Genomic DNA, 22003 nt, shown 5'->3' on the forward strand with positions numbered 1-22003 from the left:
CCCTTTTAGCACACCAGGTATCTCACAGTGCTCCAGAACTTGGTTGAGTAACACCCCAGAGTATTGGTATTTACGGAATTTACTAAATACCAAAGGAAAGCTATATCCGTTGCATAGACATTGTCAACTATGAATAATAGATATTATTTGTTTTAGTTTACATCTTGATTTAAAATCCCACTATGTAGCCATTTTTGCTTGCAGGAAGGTTATATCTAATGTAGTCAATAAAAGAAACTAAGCACCTACTTAATATTTAGTGTTTTCTTGTGAAAGGAAAGCATTATTTGCAGAGTCACTCAGTGACTAATTTGAAGTATTAAGTTTGGGGCACCATAGGGATGGCAAATAACGGGTCTATGCACTTCTATACTCCTTCTCCCTATCAGCCACAGCAGACCTCACTAATTCATCCTGGTTGTCTTTCTGTCTTAGATACTAACGACAGTCTTGACACATGGAACAGCCTCGGACTTCTATCCAACAGAACCTTCAAGGTAAGTATGAACAACGTGGTATATTCTTGGAAAGACCAATACACTGATGATCACAGACTTGGGTTATAAATTCAGCCTTGCCAATGAGGAATTAAATGGCCTCTGGTAGGTCATTTAATTTCTCTGTGGTTTGTTTTTATTCTGAAAACATGTCAGTGAAAATATAAATATCTGATGCTATAGATTTATTCTTACATCAGTAGAATAGAGATTTTTTTTAAATGATATAAGTAGTTTTAGATAAAGAACAAACACATATTAGTAGTCTAGGCAGCTCACTCTTCAGTCTAATGAAAACAATTTTTTCCATTGGGATTATTTTAGGAAAAAGTATTACCAAGTAGAAATATTGCCTTTTCCATTTTTAATGCACTATTTTCTTAAAATATATTTTTGGATGAATCTTTATTAATAAGTTAAAGTATACAGTTATTTTTGAAGTTTATCTTAAATTTATCTTCCTTGAAAATATAGAGCAAATACTTAGAAAATAAAATTAGCTTTGTCCTTCCCATAAATTTATATCATTTCAGCAAACATATCACTGGTTTTAATATTTGTTTATTTTTTTTTTAGTATTTTTTTCAGATATTATTATTACCAAGAAACTCAGGAGGGGTAAACACTTTAGGATTAAAATGAATGAAAACCAAACTAGATAACTTCACGTCATTGCAAAACTGGTTTTAATGTACAAAATTCATTACTAATCCTCTGCGTTCACTATTTCCATAAAATAGTATATGGTATGTTGTTTCTACTATTTTCGTTTGGATCCAACATTTTAAAAAATACTTTGGTTATATATTTTCCACAGATAGCATTCCATCTTAATTTGACTCTATTTTTATTGAGAAAAGCCTTTCTTTTTTTAAACCAAGGTATGGAATTAGAAATTTCTTCTTTATTCAGAAAGATACTACTTATTTATAAAAGTCTTAACTGTGGTGTGTTCTATCAATTATAAATTAGGAAATATTATGTATAGAGTCTTAAACAAATTTTGAGTGACCAATTTAGGAACACTCTAGTCCATGAAAACTAAATAATTACCTCAATTCTTAAGGAAATAAACAAAAATTCTATATGTGAAAATATATGACTTACATAGTTAGAGATTCCTTAAGAATACAGTTAGTATCCATGCTAAATGGAAACATGAAGTTGCTCTATTTAAAAATTCCTGAATGGCCACTTCAGGGTTGTAATTCATTTCCAAGGCTAACTGGTATGTGAATTGGGTCATGAAAGCAATTTTCATTGAATATTATAGTCTAAAGAGACAAATTATACTCTAGTGACAGAATGTATTTAAAAAGAAAAGGCCTTGGAATATTTATATGGTAACTTGCAAGACACAGAACAGCAACTTTCCCCTAAAATATGTATATATGTATTGTATCTATTTGTAATCTCTACATATTTTTTTGCATGTCAACACTATGTCATCAAACGATTCCTAAAAGCTTAAGTAAAGTGTAGTAGTGAGTCAACCATTTGCCTTTATATATTTCAGGTAAATCTTAATGCCATCAACTCACAGAAACAGTGAAGTGTCTATATGATGAAATATAATTGAAGAGAGAATACAAGAAGTAACAGAGAACCAACTAATTACATTGGTATCTTAACATTAATCATCTCTGATTATCTGTATCAGTGAAAGGGAGTGGCTAATAGAAAATCACAGATAATCTACTCTGTGGTACTGAGTCTATGGTTTTGTGCTTAGTAGCTGAATTTCTAATTGCCCAGTGTAACTTACTGCAAATGTGTTGTGAGGATGCCCATCACCAGAAGAGTGGCCACAGACACATAATTTTGTTTCTGGAAGCAATTCCTAGATTAAACAAAGAGAATCAGGAGTTGGCTTTTTTTCCCTCCCAGTCTTAAGCCTTATACTAATAATGTACATTTTCATTAAAAAATTTTTTTTGGATTATCATCTTGATAGGTGAACATAGATGAGACTATTCCGCCTTTGTGTCACGGTTATTAACAGTAGAGATATAAAAAATAAAAATAACTTGGCAGATGCAAAGTTGAATATTTGAACATAATGAATTAACCACTAACCAAAAAATTTCATGGTCTACCATGATCTTGACTCAGGAATCTCACTTCCCATTTCTGAGCTAAAATTATGGCCAACGTTAATGAATACTCCTATAAATTTAAATGGTGCTATGATTTTAGAGTATGGGATGGTATTTGTCCTTAACACTTTAATTACCTCTTTTTGAAAAAGCTATTGACCTGTACTCAACTATAACCAATACAAGTGAACATAAGTCCTGTCTTGACGTGAAATGTGAGAATAATCACAAGAGTTTCTTTAACTAAACTGCCCTGGCCATGCATTACTATAACACAAATATTGCCATTAAATATATATTTAAGACTATGGAGCCAAACTCTATCATCTCTATTAAAACCTGTTGAATTGTGCCACTTGCATTGAGAACTACTCTATATACTCAACTGTATAGTTTGCATTTTCATCTGTAAAAGCAAAGTGATTATTTATTGATAAATGACATGGAATGTCATTTTTTACTTAAGTAGCATTAGACATTTCAAAGATTTTGTCTGAAGGGCAAAAGGATTACACTGCATTTGAATAGACCATGTGACAACACATCCTTAGACTTCATGTATGATATGAAAGGATGATCCCCATTCATAAGATACACAAGGGAAATTATATCAGAAAAGAAGAAAAGCAAGGATGGATGTGGTAGGGGTGTCAGGGAGTATTTGTAGTGGTTTGATGCATGTAAATATTACATCTTATAAATAATTCTTTTCAAATACATCTCTGAAGTTCAGGGTCTCTGTTTAAGAAACGGATTGTATATGCTTTACATGGCTACATGCCATTTTCTGCAAGATAAGAGCAAGATTAATTCAAATAGGAAAAATGGCTTCCAAAATAGTCTTGCCATTCGTTTCCTATGAAGAAGTATGTTACCTGATACTGGCAGATGAGGACTACGGGGGAAAAAAAAAAAAAAACAAAAACAAAAAAAACGTTCAAGTTATATTTTACTGTCAGAATCCAACAAACACGTTTTCATCTAAATTATTTTGTCAACAGCCTTGTAGTACCCTTGCTAACCTTATTTGGCACCAGTGCATAATTAGATACACAGGGGTGTGACTCCAATTGAAGGTGTTGGCATTGTAGCACTCTGTGAAAATATTAACTATGAGGTTAACTCCAATTTTCTCTTCTTTAATTAAATGCACATGGTACTAATGAGGTAACCTACTGTTCCTTGATAGCACTAATTAGCTAAGAGGAGAGTACACTCTCACACTGCAATTTAAACCTAAAAATAAGGTTGAAATATGCTAATTGCAGGCAATTTAAAACAGTACAAGTTGAAGAACTAGTCATAATAAGAGAAACTGACTGCTTTACAGCTAGGCAGCTGTAACTTTGGTTAAAATCAAAACAAGCCACACGATTTTTGGACTGCTATTTAACAAGGTCAGAAGCATCCTAAAAAAATGAAATGCTACTCTCTACCATAGCAATGAACTACCTCACAAAAAAAATCCTCAGATCAACACTCATCTACATAAGACCAAAAATAAATGAGCATCACCAGAACTCCAAAAGTGCCATGACACTATTTACATGTAATACTAAAAACTAAACTCCATAAATAAACAACATCACCCTAGATTCTTTCAAGAACACCCAAATTAAGTAAAATATTGTAATTTGTGTTACCAGTATACTACACAACATATTGGAGTGATGAAGATTAGCCATCTCAAATTATAGGGTCAGAAGGGAGGATACAGAGAAGTGTTAAGTCTCAGCATTCGAGGAATATACAAACAGGAAATTTCCAGACAATGTACAATCACAGTGACAAAAATACACAAAAGATGCTATGGAATAAAATGGTGTAGGTACCATTTAAGGATATCAGAAGTATTTCATTATAAGAAGGAGATTTTTCACTGCATTTCTCTACAGATAGGAGCTGTGGGATGAAAGTAGCCTGGAGCTTCATGTTGAGAAAGAATGTTCTCCATTCTTAGCTCAAGTGACTTAGAACTATAATTTCAATAAATCTAAATATAATCCAAATATAGTTTCTTTAATTGCTTCTCATTTTCCAAATATGATTTCAACTGATAAACAATGAGAAAAACTTTAACATAAAGCAAGATTCTGAAAGACCTTCAGAATCGTTAAAATATATGTTCTCATTGTGCAGAGTATATTTTAAATATTTTGTATTTTTAAAAATATTTGTTTACTTATTTTAAAGAGAGAGAGAAAGCAGGGGAGGAAGGGTAGAGGAACAGAGAGAGAGGGAAAGAATCTTAAGGAGACTCTCCGTTGAGTGCAGAGCCTGATGTGAGGCTCAATCTCAGGACCTTGTGATCATGACCTGAGCCAAAATCAAGAGTCTGATGCTCAACTGACTGAGCCACCCAAGTGCCCCAATTTTCATTATTTTTTTGATTTTGTAAAATCATAATGTCATATTTTTATTAATCAGAAACTCTGACTAACCAAAACACTCAAATCAGAAACTTTGAATAACCAAGACAATGCCAAATCCTTTTTGTTAACACAGACAGAAATGAAGCACATTAAAAATTAGTTTATCCTTAGGGACAAAAGAGATATGAACCGCCCCACACTGAGGACTCACAGTGACCTTTTTGCCCGTGTCATTTTGCATGCAAAATTATAAAATATATGACGTTTAAACAATCAAAAGAGTTGAGCAAGCAATAAAAACAGAGTTACAAAGCAAGATTTATGAAAACGGAAAGCTAATTTGGTCTTAAAGTTTACTGGGGCACCCGGATATTTCAGTTGGTTAAGTGACCAACTCTTGATTTTGGCCCCCCAAAGTCATGAGCTTGGGGTTATGGGATTGAGCCCCAAATCAGATGCTGTGCTCAGCATGGAGTCTGTTTAGGATTCTCCTCCTCTCCTTCTGCCCCGTACTCCCCTGCCCTGCAATGTGTGTGTGTCTCTCTCTAAAACAAAACAAAACAAAAAAAACCCTTAAAGTTTACTGAAGAAAGTAACAGAAGAGAGCAAATCATTTGAAAAGTAAAAGCTTTTAACTCCCAACTAGTAACTCCTGGAGTTAAAAGTATGTGAGAATAAATTTTGCACTACCATTAGCCCATCACCATGTCTTGCCAAAAGGCCTAGTTGAAGAAACTGCTTTAAAAAACCCACCCAGCTTCTTCTCCCAGCTGTCCTAGAGCTTTCTACAACAGAAAGTGATAGAATATTGGCAAGAGAGGCTAATAAACCTCTGATCAACCATGCTTTAACAGATTCATGAAGTTGCAAGTCTGTAAAGGAGTAGCAAGGAGAATGAAATCAGACAGTCATTTAGAAATGGGTCTCCTGGAGGCAACCTGACATATTCCAGCAAATCACAGGGAACTACAATGTGAATGGATGTTTTAAGTGTTTGCATCTGTTTCAAATAAGCACCAAAGAACCTTTTAACAGTGAAAAGGCCAAGACAGTACACTGGAACGAGCTTTCAATATTAACTTCAGAAAGAATCCATTCTTTAGTTAAATATGGATCATTGTAATTTCTGCTAAAACAATAAAAATAAGTCATTTAGTGTTGAAAATAAAAATATTAGCTCTGGAGACAGTCTGACGGGGTTCAGATCCTGACTCAACACTTGTTAGTGGTGTGACCTTGAGCAAATTATTTAGCCCCTCTTGGCCCCTCTCTCTAGACAGGGGATAATAAGGAACACCATCATAAGATTAAATACATTAATTTGTGTCGAGAACAGTGCTGGTACTCATATACTTTATGTTTATTAACTATGTACTTAATAATTATTAGCTCTCATTACTGCTTCAGAACAACATTCAGATTTTCTTCAAATAAAAACATTATTAAAGTCCTACTGTGTATGTATTATTACATGCTGTAAAGTATGCACAAATTCCCAAAACGTTGTATCTGCACACAAATAGCTTTTAGTCTCTCATTAGACTTCATGATACAAATCAAAGCCTCTTTCACATAAATAAAAAATATTTTAGCTATAGATACACAGGTGAAATATCTGTACTCTGAAAACTACATAACAGTGTTAAAAGAAATTGAGTATGACACAAATAAATGGGAAGATATACCATACTCATGGATTGGAAGAACTAATATCATTCAAATATTACCCAAAGTAATCTATAGACACAACGCAATCCCTATCAAAACACCCAGAGCATTTTTACAGAATTAAAACAAATCATCTTCAAACGTATATGGAACCACTAAAGTCTCAAATAGCAAAAGCAATCTTGAAAAGGAAGAACAAACTGGAGGTATCACCACCCCCAGATTTGAAGCCATCCTACAAAACTACAGTAATCAAAACAGGATGGTACTGGCACAAGAATAGACACAGATCAATAGAATGGAAAAAACAGGCCAGAAACAAACCCACACTTAAATGGTCAATTAATTTATGACAAAAGAGGCAAGAATAAACAATGGGAAAAAGAGAGTATCTTCAATAAATGGTAAAACTAGACAGCTATATATATAAAGAAAAGAAATTAGATGTTTTTATGCCCATAAAATTAAAAAAAAAACTCAAAATGGGTTGAAGATCTAAATATAAGATCTGAAACCATATAACTCCTAAAAGAAAATATAGGCAGTGAATAGTTGGACATCAGTCTTAGCAATACATTTTTTTGGATCTGTCTCCTGCAGTGAGGGCAAAAAAAAAAAAAAAGAGGAAAAATAAACAATTGGGACTACATTAAACTAATAGCTTTTGTACAGTAAATAAAACAAAGAGTCAAAAAGGCAACCTATTGAATGATAGGGGATATTTGCAAACAACAGACAAACAAACAATCAAATTCAGAACACCTGAATAGATATTTTTCCAAAGAAGACATACAGATGGCAAACAGACACATGAAAAGGTGCTCAGCATCACTCATCAGGAGGGAAATGCAAATCAAAACCACAATGAGATGTCACTTCATACTTGTCAGATTGGTGAGTATCAATAAGACAAGAAATAACAAGTGTCGACAAGGATGTGGAGAATGGAACCCTTCAGGCACAATTGGTGAGAATGCAAACTGATGCAGTCACTGTGGAAAACAGTATGGAGGTTCCTCAAAAAGTTAAAAACAGAACTACTACACTATCCAGCAATTCCACTTCTGGATCTGAAGAAAACGAAAACACTAATTTGAAAAGATAGGTATGTTCATTGCAGCATTGTTTTTAACAGCTAAGACATGGAAGCAACCTAACTCCTGTCAATAGATGAATGGATAATGAAGATACGGTATATGTGTATACAATGCACTATAGCTCAACCATAAAAAAGAAAGAAATCTTGCCATTTGCAGCAACATGGACCTGCAGGGTATTCTGCTAAGAGAAAGAAACCAAAGAAAGAAAGACAAATACCATATAAGTTCACTTACCTGTGAATCTAAAAACAAAACAAAACAAACAAAAAAAGAAAACAAAACAGAAAGAGATTCATAAATATGGTGAAGAAAGTGGTGGTTGCCAGAGGGGTGGAAGGATGGGTAAAATAGGTTAAAGGGATTAAGAAGTACAAAATTCTAGTTGTAAAATAAAGAAGTCCCAGGGACATAAAGTGCAGCATGGAAAATAGAGTCAATAATATTGCAATAACTTTGGTGACAGATGGTAACTAGACTTATCGTGGTGATTATTTCATAATGTATACAAATGTTGAATCGCTATGTTGTACATCTGCAATAAATGTTATTATATGTCAATTATACTTCAATAAAAATAAATATATGTATTTTTCTTTTTAGAAACCTGATGCAGCAAAGCAAATAATAATAATAATAATAATAATAATAATAATGATGTATTTGCACTCAGTGACACAATGAAGTGACTTCCAGGAAAGAATACAATTTTTTTTGCAAAGTTGGTGGAGGTATGTGTTTCACAGAAAAATAGGCAAAAATAATATATTGATCTTTCATAACACATGGAAATGTTTTAAATTATAGTTTGCTTCTTGAGATTGGCTAAAGCTATGCTCAAATTAAAAAATTTTTTTTTAAGATTTTATTTTTTTTAAGATATCCTTACACCCAACTTGGGGCTCAAACTCACAACCCTGATCAAGAGTTGCATGCTCCACTGAGCCAGCCAGGTGCCTCTTTCTTTAACATGTTTAAAACCTAAGCATCTGGGGCTTCTGGGTGGCTCAGTTCGTTAAGCATCTGCCTTCAGCTCAGAACATGATCTCAAGGTCCTGGATCAAGCCCCACCTCTCTCCCCTCAGCAGAAAGCCTGGTTCTCCCTCTCTCTCTGCCCCTCTCCTCCACCCCACCTCATGCTTGCATTCTCTCTCTCTCAAATAAATAAATTCTTTAAATACACACACACACAACCTAAGTATTTTATAGTATTTGAAGTACAGTGATACCTGAATGGAACCACATCTACATTTTAAAGGTACAAAAAAAATCTTTTTTAAAGTGTTTAGCTAGTTAAGAAGTATGGCCACTCTTGACATGGTATAAGATAAGAACAAAATTCAATGGCTGATTGGCTTTTCTTCCACTCCAACTCCTAAGTTTGTTGGTTCGGTTGGCTGTTTTGAGGCCATTCATTATATCTGATGGAAAGTGCCTCCAGGACAAGTGTGGCCAGGGTTGAACCAGCATGTTTTTGTGTTGGCTTAGCAAATACAAATTCCTTCATCCTTCTCCAGCCCATGTTTGAACAACAGATTCCAAGCTGCCTAGCTCTGACAGAGGAGGTGAAGGGAAGAGAACTGATACCTGGAAAACATTTTGTGTATTCCCTAAATCCAGTGGGTCAAAGTGGTTGGTGTTATTTGGAGTCAGTAGAGAAGTGGGGAGGACCAAGTCAATATGAGCACATGCCTTAAGACGCCATTCTTCCTTTTTTATCCTGTGGCATAGACTGCAAAACCCACATGATCTTGAGGAGAGCATGATGCGCCCATTAAGGAATTACTTTGCACAGAAGGGAAATGGAAGTCCAGGGAGCTGAAATTATTTACAAAAAGCCATGCTTTTACTTATTTTTTTAAAAAAAGATTTTACTTATTTATTCATGAGACACACACACACACACAGAGAGAGAGAGAAAGAAAGAGAGAGAGAGGCAGAGACAAAGGCAGAGGGAGAAGCAGGCTCCATGCAGGGAGCCCGATGAGGGACTCGATCCTGGATCCCCAGGATCAGGCCCTGGGCCAAAGGCAGGCACTAAACCGCTGAGCCACCTGGGCTGTCCACTTTTACTTATTTTTAAGACTTCTGTACATTATATATCCTACTGTACAGGTTCTCAAACTTTAGCATGTAAAAGAATCTCTGGATAAGCTGTTATAATCACAGAGTCAAGGCTACATTTCTAGAGATTCAGATTCAGAAGATCTGGGCCTGGGTGCAGGAATATGCATTTTAACAAGCATCTTGGTGGTTGTGATCTGGAGCTTCTATGATCCTATTTGGAGGAACACTGTCTTTTGTGTTCAGGATAGTTGTGTGACAGGTAACTTTTCATTCTTTCATTCTACAATTTAGTCAGTCAACACTTTTTTTTAGTAGGTGGCCATTGTCTTCCTCTAGATACCACAAATATTTGGAGGATGTGAAATTTTAAAGTACTTAATATTAATCAATTAAATCCACCGAAATTCCTAAAATAAGATTTGATCCCCATTGCATGGTGAAAAAGTACTGAAGAATTAAGAGAAATTACAGAATATAACAATGTTGAAGTCAGATTTTTCACCCTGTTTTTGTCAATCCTGTCTTATTCACCTCAGAAAGCTGCCATCATAACTGGCACTAATTGGCACCCTTGTTAGAAATCTCAGCAGAGGAGCCAAGAATAGAAAAGATATGGACACCTCTCACCCACAGAGCCCAGCTGTCTGCACAGGTGAGGCTGAGATCAAGGCTGGGGTAGATGACCTGGCTGCTGCCTGTGAGAAGGATAAGACCTACACCTGCTCGCTGACGATGTAGACAACCTCAATCTCCAGGGATGTTAATCAAGTCTCTTTCATGTGCCTGAAGTCACGGAAAAACAAAAGATGCCCATAGTGCTCCTACAAGTGATGTAGTTATTATGTTTTAAGAGGGAAAGAAGGCAGCAGTCAACAGACACTTCTGCCATGAGATACTCCTGCAGATACGGGTGGAGTATTGTATTTTTTGCTAACTTGCGGTATGCTTGTTTGCTTCATTCAAGAAAATCATTAAAGCTCTTCTGGAAAAAAAAATAGGGAGCTGGATTTCTCATGAATGTCTGGAGGGCAAAAGACAAAGCTTTAAACATACAGTAATTATTTAATAGATAAAATGGACAGATTCTATGTATAAGATTTTTTTCTCCTAAAAAATTATATTGAGCGTATTGGGTATGTTGAGGTCATGCAGAAATCACTTATGCAAACCTAAAAATAATAGCCCTTAATTTTCTACTCTTCTTTTTTACTTTCTAGTTAAAAGAATGCAGATGTCTTTTGCTACCTTGAGTTAGGGGAGGTAATATAAGGTCAGAAAATGCCATGGTGAAACAACTTTCTCTATGAAATGAGAATGTACAGAGCAGTGGTCCTGTCTACCAGGAAAGGGCATGTAGGCGCTTAAAATGTATCTGTTGATGACATGGAGGCTAATGGCTGACTGATAGCTTGTTCACTAGTTTATTCACCATTTAATGATCACGTAGTATATGTCACTTATAATAAAGAGTTTGACTCCATTACTTATTTTGACTGCTGACTTCTTTTTAAGCCTCAACGTCCATTTCCTCTGTGGCCCCACATCTGGGCAGAAGGCACATGTATGCTCCTCCTCCTTTGCCACTGTAGGGAAATTTATATCCCCAATCAAGGGACCTTTTCCCCAGCCCACTCCTTAGGTCCTGTAAAGATCCAACCTGTTCCCTCTAGTTTCCCACGCCAGCCAGGACCTGGCTTGTGTTCAATCAGCTCTCCCGAGGAGGAATAAAATTACTTGTGTGAGGAATAAAATTTCTTTCAAGTTCTCTTGGTGTTTGGAGTGTCATGAGCTTTGACATTCGAACCAAATTTTGGGTGGAGATCCTTCTCACTTCTGTGGTACTACATCAGTTAGTTAGCATACGAAGTCAAGTGAGAGTAACTAACCCAAAGAATTTAGAGTCAAATTGGGAAGACAAACTACTAATGATTAGGAACGTATTAAATGCTTTAACAGATGTATGCACAGGGTGCTATGGGAGCATAGAGGAGGGACAGTTAAGGATCTTAGACTAGGTGATAATGAGTAAATGTTAGTATACAAAACGGGTATGTGGTAGGTGGAGGTAGGGAGTATTCGAGATCAAAGGAACAGCCTATATGAGGGCTGAAAAGTAAAGGATCCTCTGCTGTATTCAGAGAAACAGATGGTCTAGCAAGGCCAGAGGGAAGAGAGGGTGTCAGGGACGAGGACGGAAAAAGAAGATCTTCAAGAGCATCATGTAAAGCCAAGTGGTCTTCATGTGCACCAAATTTTTCATCATTAAATGTGTACACCATCTGCCTTTCACTTGGAGGATTCAATGAAGGGTCACATATATAAAAACATTTCTGCAATATTTAGGGTAGTGTAACCATAATCCTGAAGAAGTAACTGTGACCAATGCAGAATGGCACAAGAGATTCTTTTAAAGTCTTTATGATGGGAAGAAATCACTTTTTGTTTCTAGGACCTCCTCTTCCCCTTCCTTACAGTCAGTTGCTGTCCTAGGACCCTACATATGTCTTGTTCCTTACTATTTTCCCCTAATTCCCTAAACAGGCTAATAAATCATACATTTAAAATCAGTGCAGTATTTCACTTGGAAAATTCTGCTTGCAAGAATGGACACATACTAAAATTTAGTATGTCTGACTTGTATCATCATAAAGGTACAAAAATAAATTAAAAATTGCAGTACCAAGCAAAAGGTAAGAAACTTAATCTGACATACCGGGATATTTTTTTCTTCAAGGAAGTTTTATAGTAAATAACACTGAGAACTTTGGAAAACATAAGATCTCAGTTCAATTTTATAATGCAGCCCTAAAAGAAATGAAATGAACTTTTTAAAATTTGGGGTTCAGAAAAAGAAAGGAATGCTTCGTATGAGATTTAACTGGATATTGCCCCTTTCTTTGCTATTTGGGGCATTCAGAATATAATTTCACAGATGATATATTTTTCTTAATGTGATTTTCAGACTACATCTAATGGAAAATGCCTGGTTAGGATTAAGAGACATAGTACAGATGTTAAACTACATTTGCATGCAATTATTTCTAAAACAAATGCCAGGGTACAGAGTCTATTGAAATGGCTTTCAGGATGGCTGGCACAATGTATTAAACCAGCTTCCAATTTCTGAGTAAGTCTATCTTCTGAATATTTCAAATCAAGACACCGAGCACAGAATAAACCTTAGAATTTTCACGTTGGCCCATTGTCCAAGAATGGATGGACATAGGGTTAGAACCCAAGGATTCAGTGTAGGGATTTAACATTTTTTAAAGCAAAAGCCTTTATTGCTTAATGTAAAAAAAGCCTGTATTTTGTGTATTAATTTTCCTGCCTGGAAAAAAAATTACTATAAAATAAATTAAGCTAATGATTTAATATGTGGAATAAAACAGATAGTAATAAATTAGATGTGCTGTGGAGCCCTCAACTTGTTTTGGGGCTTTTTCTTCAGAAACAATAAAAAGTATCCATAAAGTTATTAAGTTTTTTTGCTAGTAGAAATCTCACTTTAGCCGATGGTCTTGTAGTGATGCGCTTTTAAACATCAAACTAGAAATAAGACACTCTTAGAATAAAAATACTTCTGAAAGGCATCTGTCACCAACCTTATCAGGTATATCAAAAGGAGTGAGTGGCAAGACTAAAAGGAAGCACCCATCGCTTCGCTTCTGTAGGGCATCGTGCCTTCACAGAGGCACTGACCCTACATGTCCTTGGAGTTTGTGGACTGGGCAGGACCTTTAATTACCTCTTAGTGATCTTTTCCATGAGGATATATTTTTGGGTTTGGACTTGATTCCATGAATGAAGTATGCAGAGCAACTGCTATATCTATTATGTATCAAAACAAAACACTGAATCATACTTTGATTTGTCCAAATTCAGAAAGTACCAGCATCTCCTTTGCTGTGCGCTTTATTCCTCGGTGGGGAGGAATTCAAATCATGTCACCCTAGGAATTTACGAGGGAACTGGAAGTTGTGGCAGTTCCTTTTCTGATCCCTGCGGGGCAAGCAGCAGCAGCCCTTGGATCAGCTACTTTTTATCCGCTGTTGGTCTCAGCGGCAGCTGCTTTTCTTGCCAATAATGATAAATGATAGGCTCTTTAATGAGGAATAGAGACGGCAAGCCGCACACACAGAAGCTTATCTTGTTGGCATCTCTGATTATAATTTGCTCCCTATCAACCTCTTCCCCCTCCTGACGGTGAAGTAGAGAGGAAACCTGAAGAGGATCAATTATTTAAAAATAGTACTCTTTCCAACAGAAACTCTCTTACCATTAGACATAGAAAACTCTCATAATGCCAAGAAAAATGCCAGTGAGGTCCAGCACTGCTTCTTACTTTTTTTTTTCATATCAAAAGATTATTCCATACATTGTTGGGTAAAAACTTCATCAAGTCCCACTGCCTTCTCAACAGTGCCTCCCAACAGGTGGAGATGATGAAGTAGAACAGAGAAAGGAATATCGCAATTCAGAGTCACTCCAGTAGAACCTTCTAATGGCAGTGCTGATGGAGACTCCTCCACGGAGGGGGCTCCATGCATGCCCCCATCCCTTTCCTTGAGAACCACAGCTTTAGCTCACCTGCAAGTCAACCTAGATTCTATACAATGAAGACAATCAAGAAAAAGCAGTATTCTCATGTAGTATCTTGCGATCCCTGTTATTTTAACTTGTTCTCCCAAAATGAAAAATTTGAGAGGTATTTTGGACAGACATAAAAAGGCACATGATATCAGTGATTAATACCAGGGTAAAAAGCACAGGAGTTGGAATCAGATTGACTTGAACTCATGTTGCAGCTCAAACGACCAGCTCTGTGACCTTAGATAATGTAATTTAACCTTTCCAAGCCTGTTTCCTGTTCTGAAATAAGACAGGATAAATAAATACATTACCAGGTACATCAAGGAGCACTGAATACAGTCTAGCCAAGTGAAATAAAATCCTTAATGCTTTAGGATCTCTTTTTTGTTAAAGAAAAGGAGGCATTAAAAAAGAATGGGATGTAAGAAATGTGACTTCTCTAACATCTCCGGCTAATGCCTCAGCTTTCCTTTTCATTGGCCTGGTCACCCATTTCGATATGATCACCCACAACACCTGTCACTAACGGGCTGAAGAGGCCAGCTGGGGACTAAGATAAAATCCTTTTTTGGGCAGAGGAGTCTGTGTCATGACATTCAGCAAATACAAAATCCTCACACAGATCCATGAGTGCCCTAGTAGTAAGAGGCTGCGCTGTATTCACAAAACATGGTTTAAAATATCAAAATGAATGTTTGGCCCTTAAAAAAGTCAAAATACAATCGAAGGTAACTAGATTCCATGAGGTAAAATTATTAAAATAGACATAAAGCAATTTCTCCAAAGTATATGTTTTTGAGAGTTTAGACCCATCAAGATGGACAGCTGAGAGGAGTTCTGAATGAGAAAAGATGGAAGAAACAAAAAAAAAAAAAAAGGGAAGAAAGAAAAGATGGAAGAGGAGCAAAAGCTATCACAGTAATCATTCTGCATAACAGAAAGGAAATAGTAGCCCAGTGCCACGGTTAACTCAAACTTTCAGAAAACCACCATGACTATACATGTACTAAAAACAATATAGAATTGCCATTTTTAAAGGTATGAAACAGTTTGCCAAGAAAGATATTGTCAAATTTTAGAACTGTATTACTGTCTATTAGAAATTATTCATTTCTAAGCCAGGGCCAAGTTTCATTATCCAATAGCTGCTCTCAAGAATGAAGCTAATTTACATTTAAAATAGGAATACAGTCTACTCTTTAAAAGCACAATGGTAAACACACCAATTTGACAATTACATTAATATGAGTATTTGCATAATCTGTCTTCCACACCTGTTCTTAATTTGAAGCAGCTGCAGGACAAATCACATCACACTAATCTCAACGGGTATGTGTGTGTTCCAAACAGTAATGCACGCATCTTATTTTTCAAAGATCTCTTATTTTTTAAATGTTTCCTGACTTTTAAACAACTGGCGAAAGTTTTGTAGACGCCATCATATTTATTTGGTTAATATTAATTAGTGGAATAGCATAAAACCAAATAATACTATCCCTTACATTTTGGCCTCCTCTATTTTGACACATGATCGTACTGATTTTTTTTTTGGAGTATTTTTTTTTTTAAATAACATGTAACATGTATTTTATTTACACCAAAAACGATTAAAAGGAACAAGAAAAATTATCTAGAAAACTTCAGTAAGAAATATAACCAGAGAACCAATAACACATACATTAATGGGAGAGTGAAGCCATACCTACAAATCATCTGGAAATGTATTTGCAACACAGATAATTGTGGCATCTTTTGCAACATCTTTTCTAAACTGGGTTCCATTTATGTTTTGACAAACCTATATCAGAATTACAAGCAGAGATTTACTTTAATCTTTTAAAGGATCCACTTTGGATTTGTGTGCATTCAAACACATCCTCAGTGCCATCAAAAAGGAAGTCAGTTTATTATTGCTACATATTCTTGTACTTCATGTATTTAAATCATTCAGTTAGATTCTAGCGGATAGAATATGAGACACCACGTAATCTGTCAACAAATCTGTCTCTCTTTAATCTTCTGTTATGAATGGGAAACGAAATTAGAGCTTTCTAAAGATGTTACTTATTTCCTGCAAACTGAATGAGAGCATGCACAGTAATGAACTCGAGCAACGAAGATGATCTGTTTGTTTGCATGCTGTTGACTTCCACAGAGGTAAACACCGAATGGCTGAATTCTTAGCTCAGTACTTCATTCAGAATCCTAATTTTACAAGTGCTTTCGTTAGAGTAGAAGACAAAAATACCTAAGACATGCAAGGGAGCTTGCATTTCTATGACATATTTTATGCTCATTAGTTAGCAATTCTTACCCTAAGAGAAATCGAGATTCAGAAGAATTAAGTGACTCACTCAAGTTCTCAAAACCTGTATCATCATCATTATGGTCTGGGTATTTTGACCCCAGAATATTTTTTCCTATAACTCAGAGCTGTTATTCAAATGAATAATAATCAGGAGGATAAACAGGAGAGGCGTTTTTTTTTTCTAACAATGTTTCTTTTTTCTTTCATGTCACAGTATCTGAACTATTTCAACTCATGGCTTCAAATGTACTAGAAACCACTGTTTCAAAAGTGATTATAATAAGATAAAAGAACTATTTTCTATTTAGATAAATATAGTGCAAGTTTTTTTTTATTTTTTATTTTTTTACCGAGAACCAAGACTGGTTACTCTAGGAGTAGAAAAATAATTTTTATTACTATATAATTTAGGCAATAAAACTAAGTTATAGTGATTGTGAGAAAAGCAATTTTCACAGCTGTGACCTCTATATAATTATATTTCTAAATATTCCTTATTTTATTTTTCTTCATTAAAAACCTTACATATATAATTGAGCACACAGAAAAGTACTCTAAACAGATAAGCTGGCATGTCATGGGGTACGTGGAACATAATGGAATGAAAACTATATTTGTATGTAATGAATATGCACATTGTATAATATTCTAACAACAAATTTCACTTTTTCTCTGAGTATCAGAATATTTTAACCTCAATAAATGAGTTGTAAATTTCTAAATTTTAAAATAATCTTGTTTCTTTTTGTTTTTGCTAGCAAGATAAAAACTAGCTCATTATCAAAGTTAAAAGCTTTTGACACATAACACATAAAGGAGGCTAATTTTTTTGTAAATGTAAGCCACAGAAAAGGTATTTTCTTTTGCTAAAAATAGAGCATTAGGATAAGAAACTTCAGAGCTAGAGATGGAGTCAAATCTTCTCAGTTGACAGAAAATGAGGTTACACAACTAAACTGCCTTTTCCAAGGTCACACAGGTACTGAGAGGTGGAGTCGATCCTTGAATCCAAAGCCTCTCCTGACTCCATAGAAACTGGCCTCTTACTTTATCACAAAGCCTCAGCTGAACACTGACGGGTCATCTACAACATCTTCATGCTTTTCTAGGTCATAAACTAAGCTATACTCCAATGGATGAATATACAAATAAATCTTACATTGAAAAAGATCTATAAAATAAAAAGCCATGTTCATTTCTAGACTGGCCTATGGTGCCACACAGACACACACAAAAATGCAGGTAAACACATACATACATGTGTTAACAGGATCACTGGGAGGTTGGAGTTCAGGTGAAGTTCAATTCTTTATACTCTTCTGAACTGCCTGAATTATTTTTGCAAGCACATATTGATTTAATAATCATCCAAAATTAAGCTACTTGTATATTGAAAACAGAATCTAGAAAAGTTGTTATATTTTTCATACAAGTTAACTCTTAAAAACCTTTACTATCATGAAGAGTCAGCACTTGAGTACTCTGATTTTTCTTATTAAAACAGAATTTAGGGGCACCTCAGTGGCTCAGTTGGTTAAGCACCTGCCATCAGCTTGGGTCATCATCTCAAGGTCCTGGGATCAAGCCTGGCATCGTGCTCCATGCTCAGCAGGGAGTCTGCTTGTCCCTCTCTCTCTACCCCTCACCCTCACTCATGTCCTTTCTCTCTCTCACTCCTTTCTCTTTCTAAAATCAATTTTTAAAAATCCTAAAAATAATAAAACAGAATGTACACTCTTGCCTTAGTCTCAGCAATGCAGAAAAATAAAAACCTACTACCCATAGCATAGTAGTTTCTTTTTAATGTGAAGAAATTATTAAAATACTTTTCTCTCCTTTTTCTTCTGCTTGTTAATCTAGGTAAACCCCCTTTGTGATCGGCTCTTCCATTTTCCCTTTAATCATCTCTATCACATTACTTGTTATCCTTAGACTTGTTTTCATACTTCAACACTCCCCTTAGATTCTGGAACTCAGTCCTAAACAGATTTTAAAGAACCATAAACAAAGCCTCAGGAGGCACAAAAATGGAGAAAACTGTATTTTGCTTAGTCTATAAGTGATGGCTGATTCACTAAACACCTAGAGAAAAGAAAAATCCAATTTATTCCATAGAATGCTCTAAAAAGCCATAACTGTCAAGCAGGGTGCTTCTTTTTTTTCAAACACCTTAAACCACTGAGTTTTGTTTAAAATGGCTTAGAAGAATGGTTATTATCCTGAATTTTTATCTAGCCAGATTGCCAACACCCCGAGGATAAGAACATTTTTGAATCCCCTATGGTACCTGGTGTCTGCCTAGCAAAGTGTCTAACACACGGAGGGCATTTAGTCACATTTCTTTGATGGATTGATTGACTGAGGATGTAAATTCTAATACATGGAAATACTGTAAACCACTTTTGAAATCTTACTGCTGTTTTGTTTTTAGCTTGCGGTTTTTCCACGGGAGCATGATAATCATTTGTTTCATATGAAATTCTACAGAGTAAGATTTTCAATTTATTTCTGCATTACTCCTGAACTCTCTTTTTATTAAGTAAGTATCTATTTAAATATAGGAGGAAATAAAAAGGTGGTGGGTGGGGAGAAAACATAGTAGCCAACCTCTGCTTTAGTTTAGCTGTGCTGGAAATTATTGAATGGGAATGCCAAATAAAATAACTACATCAAAATTGCTTAGGTAATCATTTCTAATTTGGTTTAAGAAATATTTCTCACTTTCAATTATTCTGAGAACAGATGTTTCTTTTAAAGCCATTTGTATTGGCATGACATTGTGAATCAATGCTATTTTGGCCCCTCAGTGATGGCAAACTATATATCGTAGCATCGAGTAATCCATTTATCAGTGCCTCATCAGAAACCTGAGTTTTAATGCTCACTGCTTCAACAAGTTCTTGTATCCTCAAAGACTCAGGAATCACTAATCAGAAAGTAGCTGAGTCTTTTTATTTTATTATTATTTTTTTTACACTCTATGTATCTCTGTATTTCATTAGATGGACTTCAATACTCTAGTATTTATCAAAGGGGTTGCAAAATGGGGCCTGAAGGCCAGAGCAGTGGAGAAAGAGAAGAAAGAAAAAGAAAATAGATAAATGAAATAAAGAAAGAAGGGAGGAAAGAGTGAGAAAAGGAGACAAAGAAAGAAATGGATATCTTCTACAGAAGGAAAATGAGCTCTCAAGTATTGTTTATTTCTAACCCTTCCTTCTTCCTTGCACCTTGTCTACCATATGCCTCTCTGCACTAGGAAGGTTTAGGGTTTGAGCTTCCAGGCTGTGATATGCAAAATAACTGTTGCAAGTAAGTATTAGAAATGAAATGAAAATAAACCCTGTAGAGAAAGAGCAAGATAAAAAAATAGGTAGGCAAATCCTTAAAAAAAAAATCACAATTTTACTAGAGAATAAAAATAATACAGTTATTTGGCTTATTTTCTTTGCTCTCTGTATGTCTCTAAAGGAAAGTTCATTATACTATTTCCTTTGTTTGAAAGATACAACCCCAGTTGCACTAATTCCATAAACTATGGATTTTAAGAGGAAGATGGACTAAATTCCTATTAATTTCAACCTGGATAATTACTACAAAGGACCTATTAGAGAAGGTAAGATTATTAAAAATCATTATGCATTTACAGAATCTCAGATCCAAAACAATGATTAATTCTTTTCTTAAGATTTTATTTATTTATTCATGAGAGACAGAGAGGCAGAGACCCAGGCAGAGGGAGAACCAGATTCCCTGCAGGGAGCCTGATGCAGGACTCTATCCCAGGACCCCAGGATCACCACCCAGGCCAAAGGCAGACGCTCAACCACTGAGCCACCCAGGTGCTTCCATATGATTAACTCTTATTCTTATGGTGCCCTGGATGAAGGGATGACAAACACTCAGCAGAATAATCCCCATTGGTTGGGCAGAGTCACATACAGCACGAGGACCTCTCATTCTTACTCCACCAGAATGGTCAGCCTTCAACTAGTCAGGCAGCTGGAGACAGAATGGGAAATCTCTGCCTGAACCCACACTGAGGATTCCTGAAAAAATGATTCAGTCATTTCCAAGTTTTTATTTTTATTTATTTGTGTGTGTGTTTTTTTTTTTTTTTTTTTTTTTTAGAGGGAGTGGGGAGGGCGTAGAGGGAGAGGGAGAGAGAGAGAATCTTGAGCAGGCTCCACGCCCAGAGCAGGGCCTGATGGGAGGCTGATCTCATAACTCTGGGATCATGACCTGAGCCTAAATCAGGAGTCAGATGCTTAACCGACTGAGCCGCTCACCTGGGCACCCCATTCATTTCCAATGTAAAGCATGGTTGAAAAAGGTGACCTTGTAATCAGATGGAACTTATATTAAACCCTGGGTCCTTGGGAAAGTTACCGAGCCTTTCCGGCTCTGTGATTCCTGACAGGTAAAATGGGAATAGCACTAACCAGTTCTGGGTTTAGGTGGAAACAAAATAACCAATCAGGGGGAAAGTACCTGAAACACAGAACATGGCAGGAACGCATACAAGTCAGTGGATCTGGAGGTAAAGAAAACAAGGTTTCCTTGGAACTTCTAGATGCCCCATAAAATACCTTTTAATCCTAGTGTGGTTGTTTATTAGTACAGATAATTGCAGGAAATATAGAAAAGGTATGGAATTTGTCTTCTAGCTTCACTGTAGCTGGAAGGAAAGTTAGGACTTTTATGAGCTTTCCAACAATACCACAACCTAATATATAACAGCCAAATGAAAAATTTTCTCCTGACCTTATTTAAAATTTAGCTTCTATGACTGCTTTTTAAAATTTTTTTTATCACCCTTCAAAATACACTGGCTTCTCTACTTGCAAAATAGGCATATGCTTTATTTAAACTTCCCAGTATTTGTCCTACTGCCCATGCATGTTGCACCAAGATGCTTAACCAGCCCTGACAAGTATCAGTAGCAACTTCCTGGAGGGCAAGCATCACTCTGCTTAGCTGACTTAGCATTGTGCTTTACCTAGTACTGAATATCTACTGAATCTTTAATATTTCAGTTATCACTGAAAATATTAAAACTTACAGTGAAGCCCTATAACCCACTGTCCTTTGGTCATGTTAATACATAGGTTTGTGTCTTTCTAAATTTTCCTAGAAGAAAAACAACAACAAAACTTCTTGTCACCACAGTATCTCAAGTCATAAAATCTCTTTTCACGTATCCCTTAGGCCACATGAGTTGGTACTAACATCTGTGGTAAATTGTGGGTGGCAGGCAGTATTAGGTACTTACTATAGAATTGATCCTCTCCTTTTTCTCTATGAAAAG

The 22003-nt window shown here is 35.7% G+C and overlaps 1 protein-coding gene across 25 annotated transcripts in view; it reads right to left on the reverse strand.

Annotated features, from left to right (window-relative positions):
- The window catches only part of FOXP2 (forkhead box P2), a 555034-nt gene that overhangs the window by 117797 nt on the left and 415234 nt on the right, over window positions 1–22003 (reverse strand). For 18 of the 25 annotated variants that reach the window (XM_077856082.1, XM_077856075.1, XM_077856072.1 and 15 more), the window contains one exon: window positions 2263–2337. The exons of 5 other annotated variants lie outside the window; for them this stretch is intronic. In XM_077856082.1, the coding sequence (XP_077712208.1) occupies window positions 2263–2337 (75 nt within the window). Of the gene's footprint in view, window positions 1–2262; window positions 2338–21186; window positions 21230–22003 lie in introns of all 25 variants that reach the window. 2 more of the 25 variants (XM_077856084.1, XM_077856085.1) reach the window with 1 other exon arrangement.

The sequence above is a fragment of the Canis aureus genome, chromosome 18, assembly GCF_053574225.1.
Source record: "Canis aureus isolate CA01 chromosome 18, VMU_Caureus_v.1.0, whole genome shotgun sequence".
Classification (NCBI taxonomy): domain Eukaryota; kingdom Metazoa; phylum Chordata; class Mammalia; order Carnivora; family Canidae; genus Canis; species Canis aureus.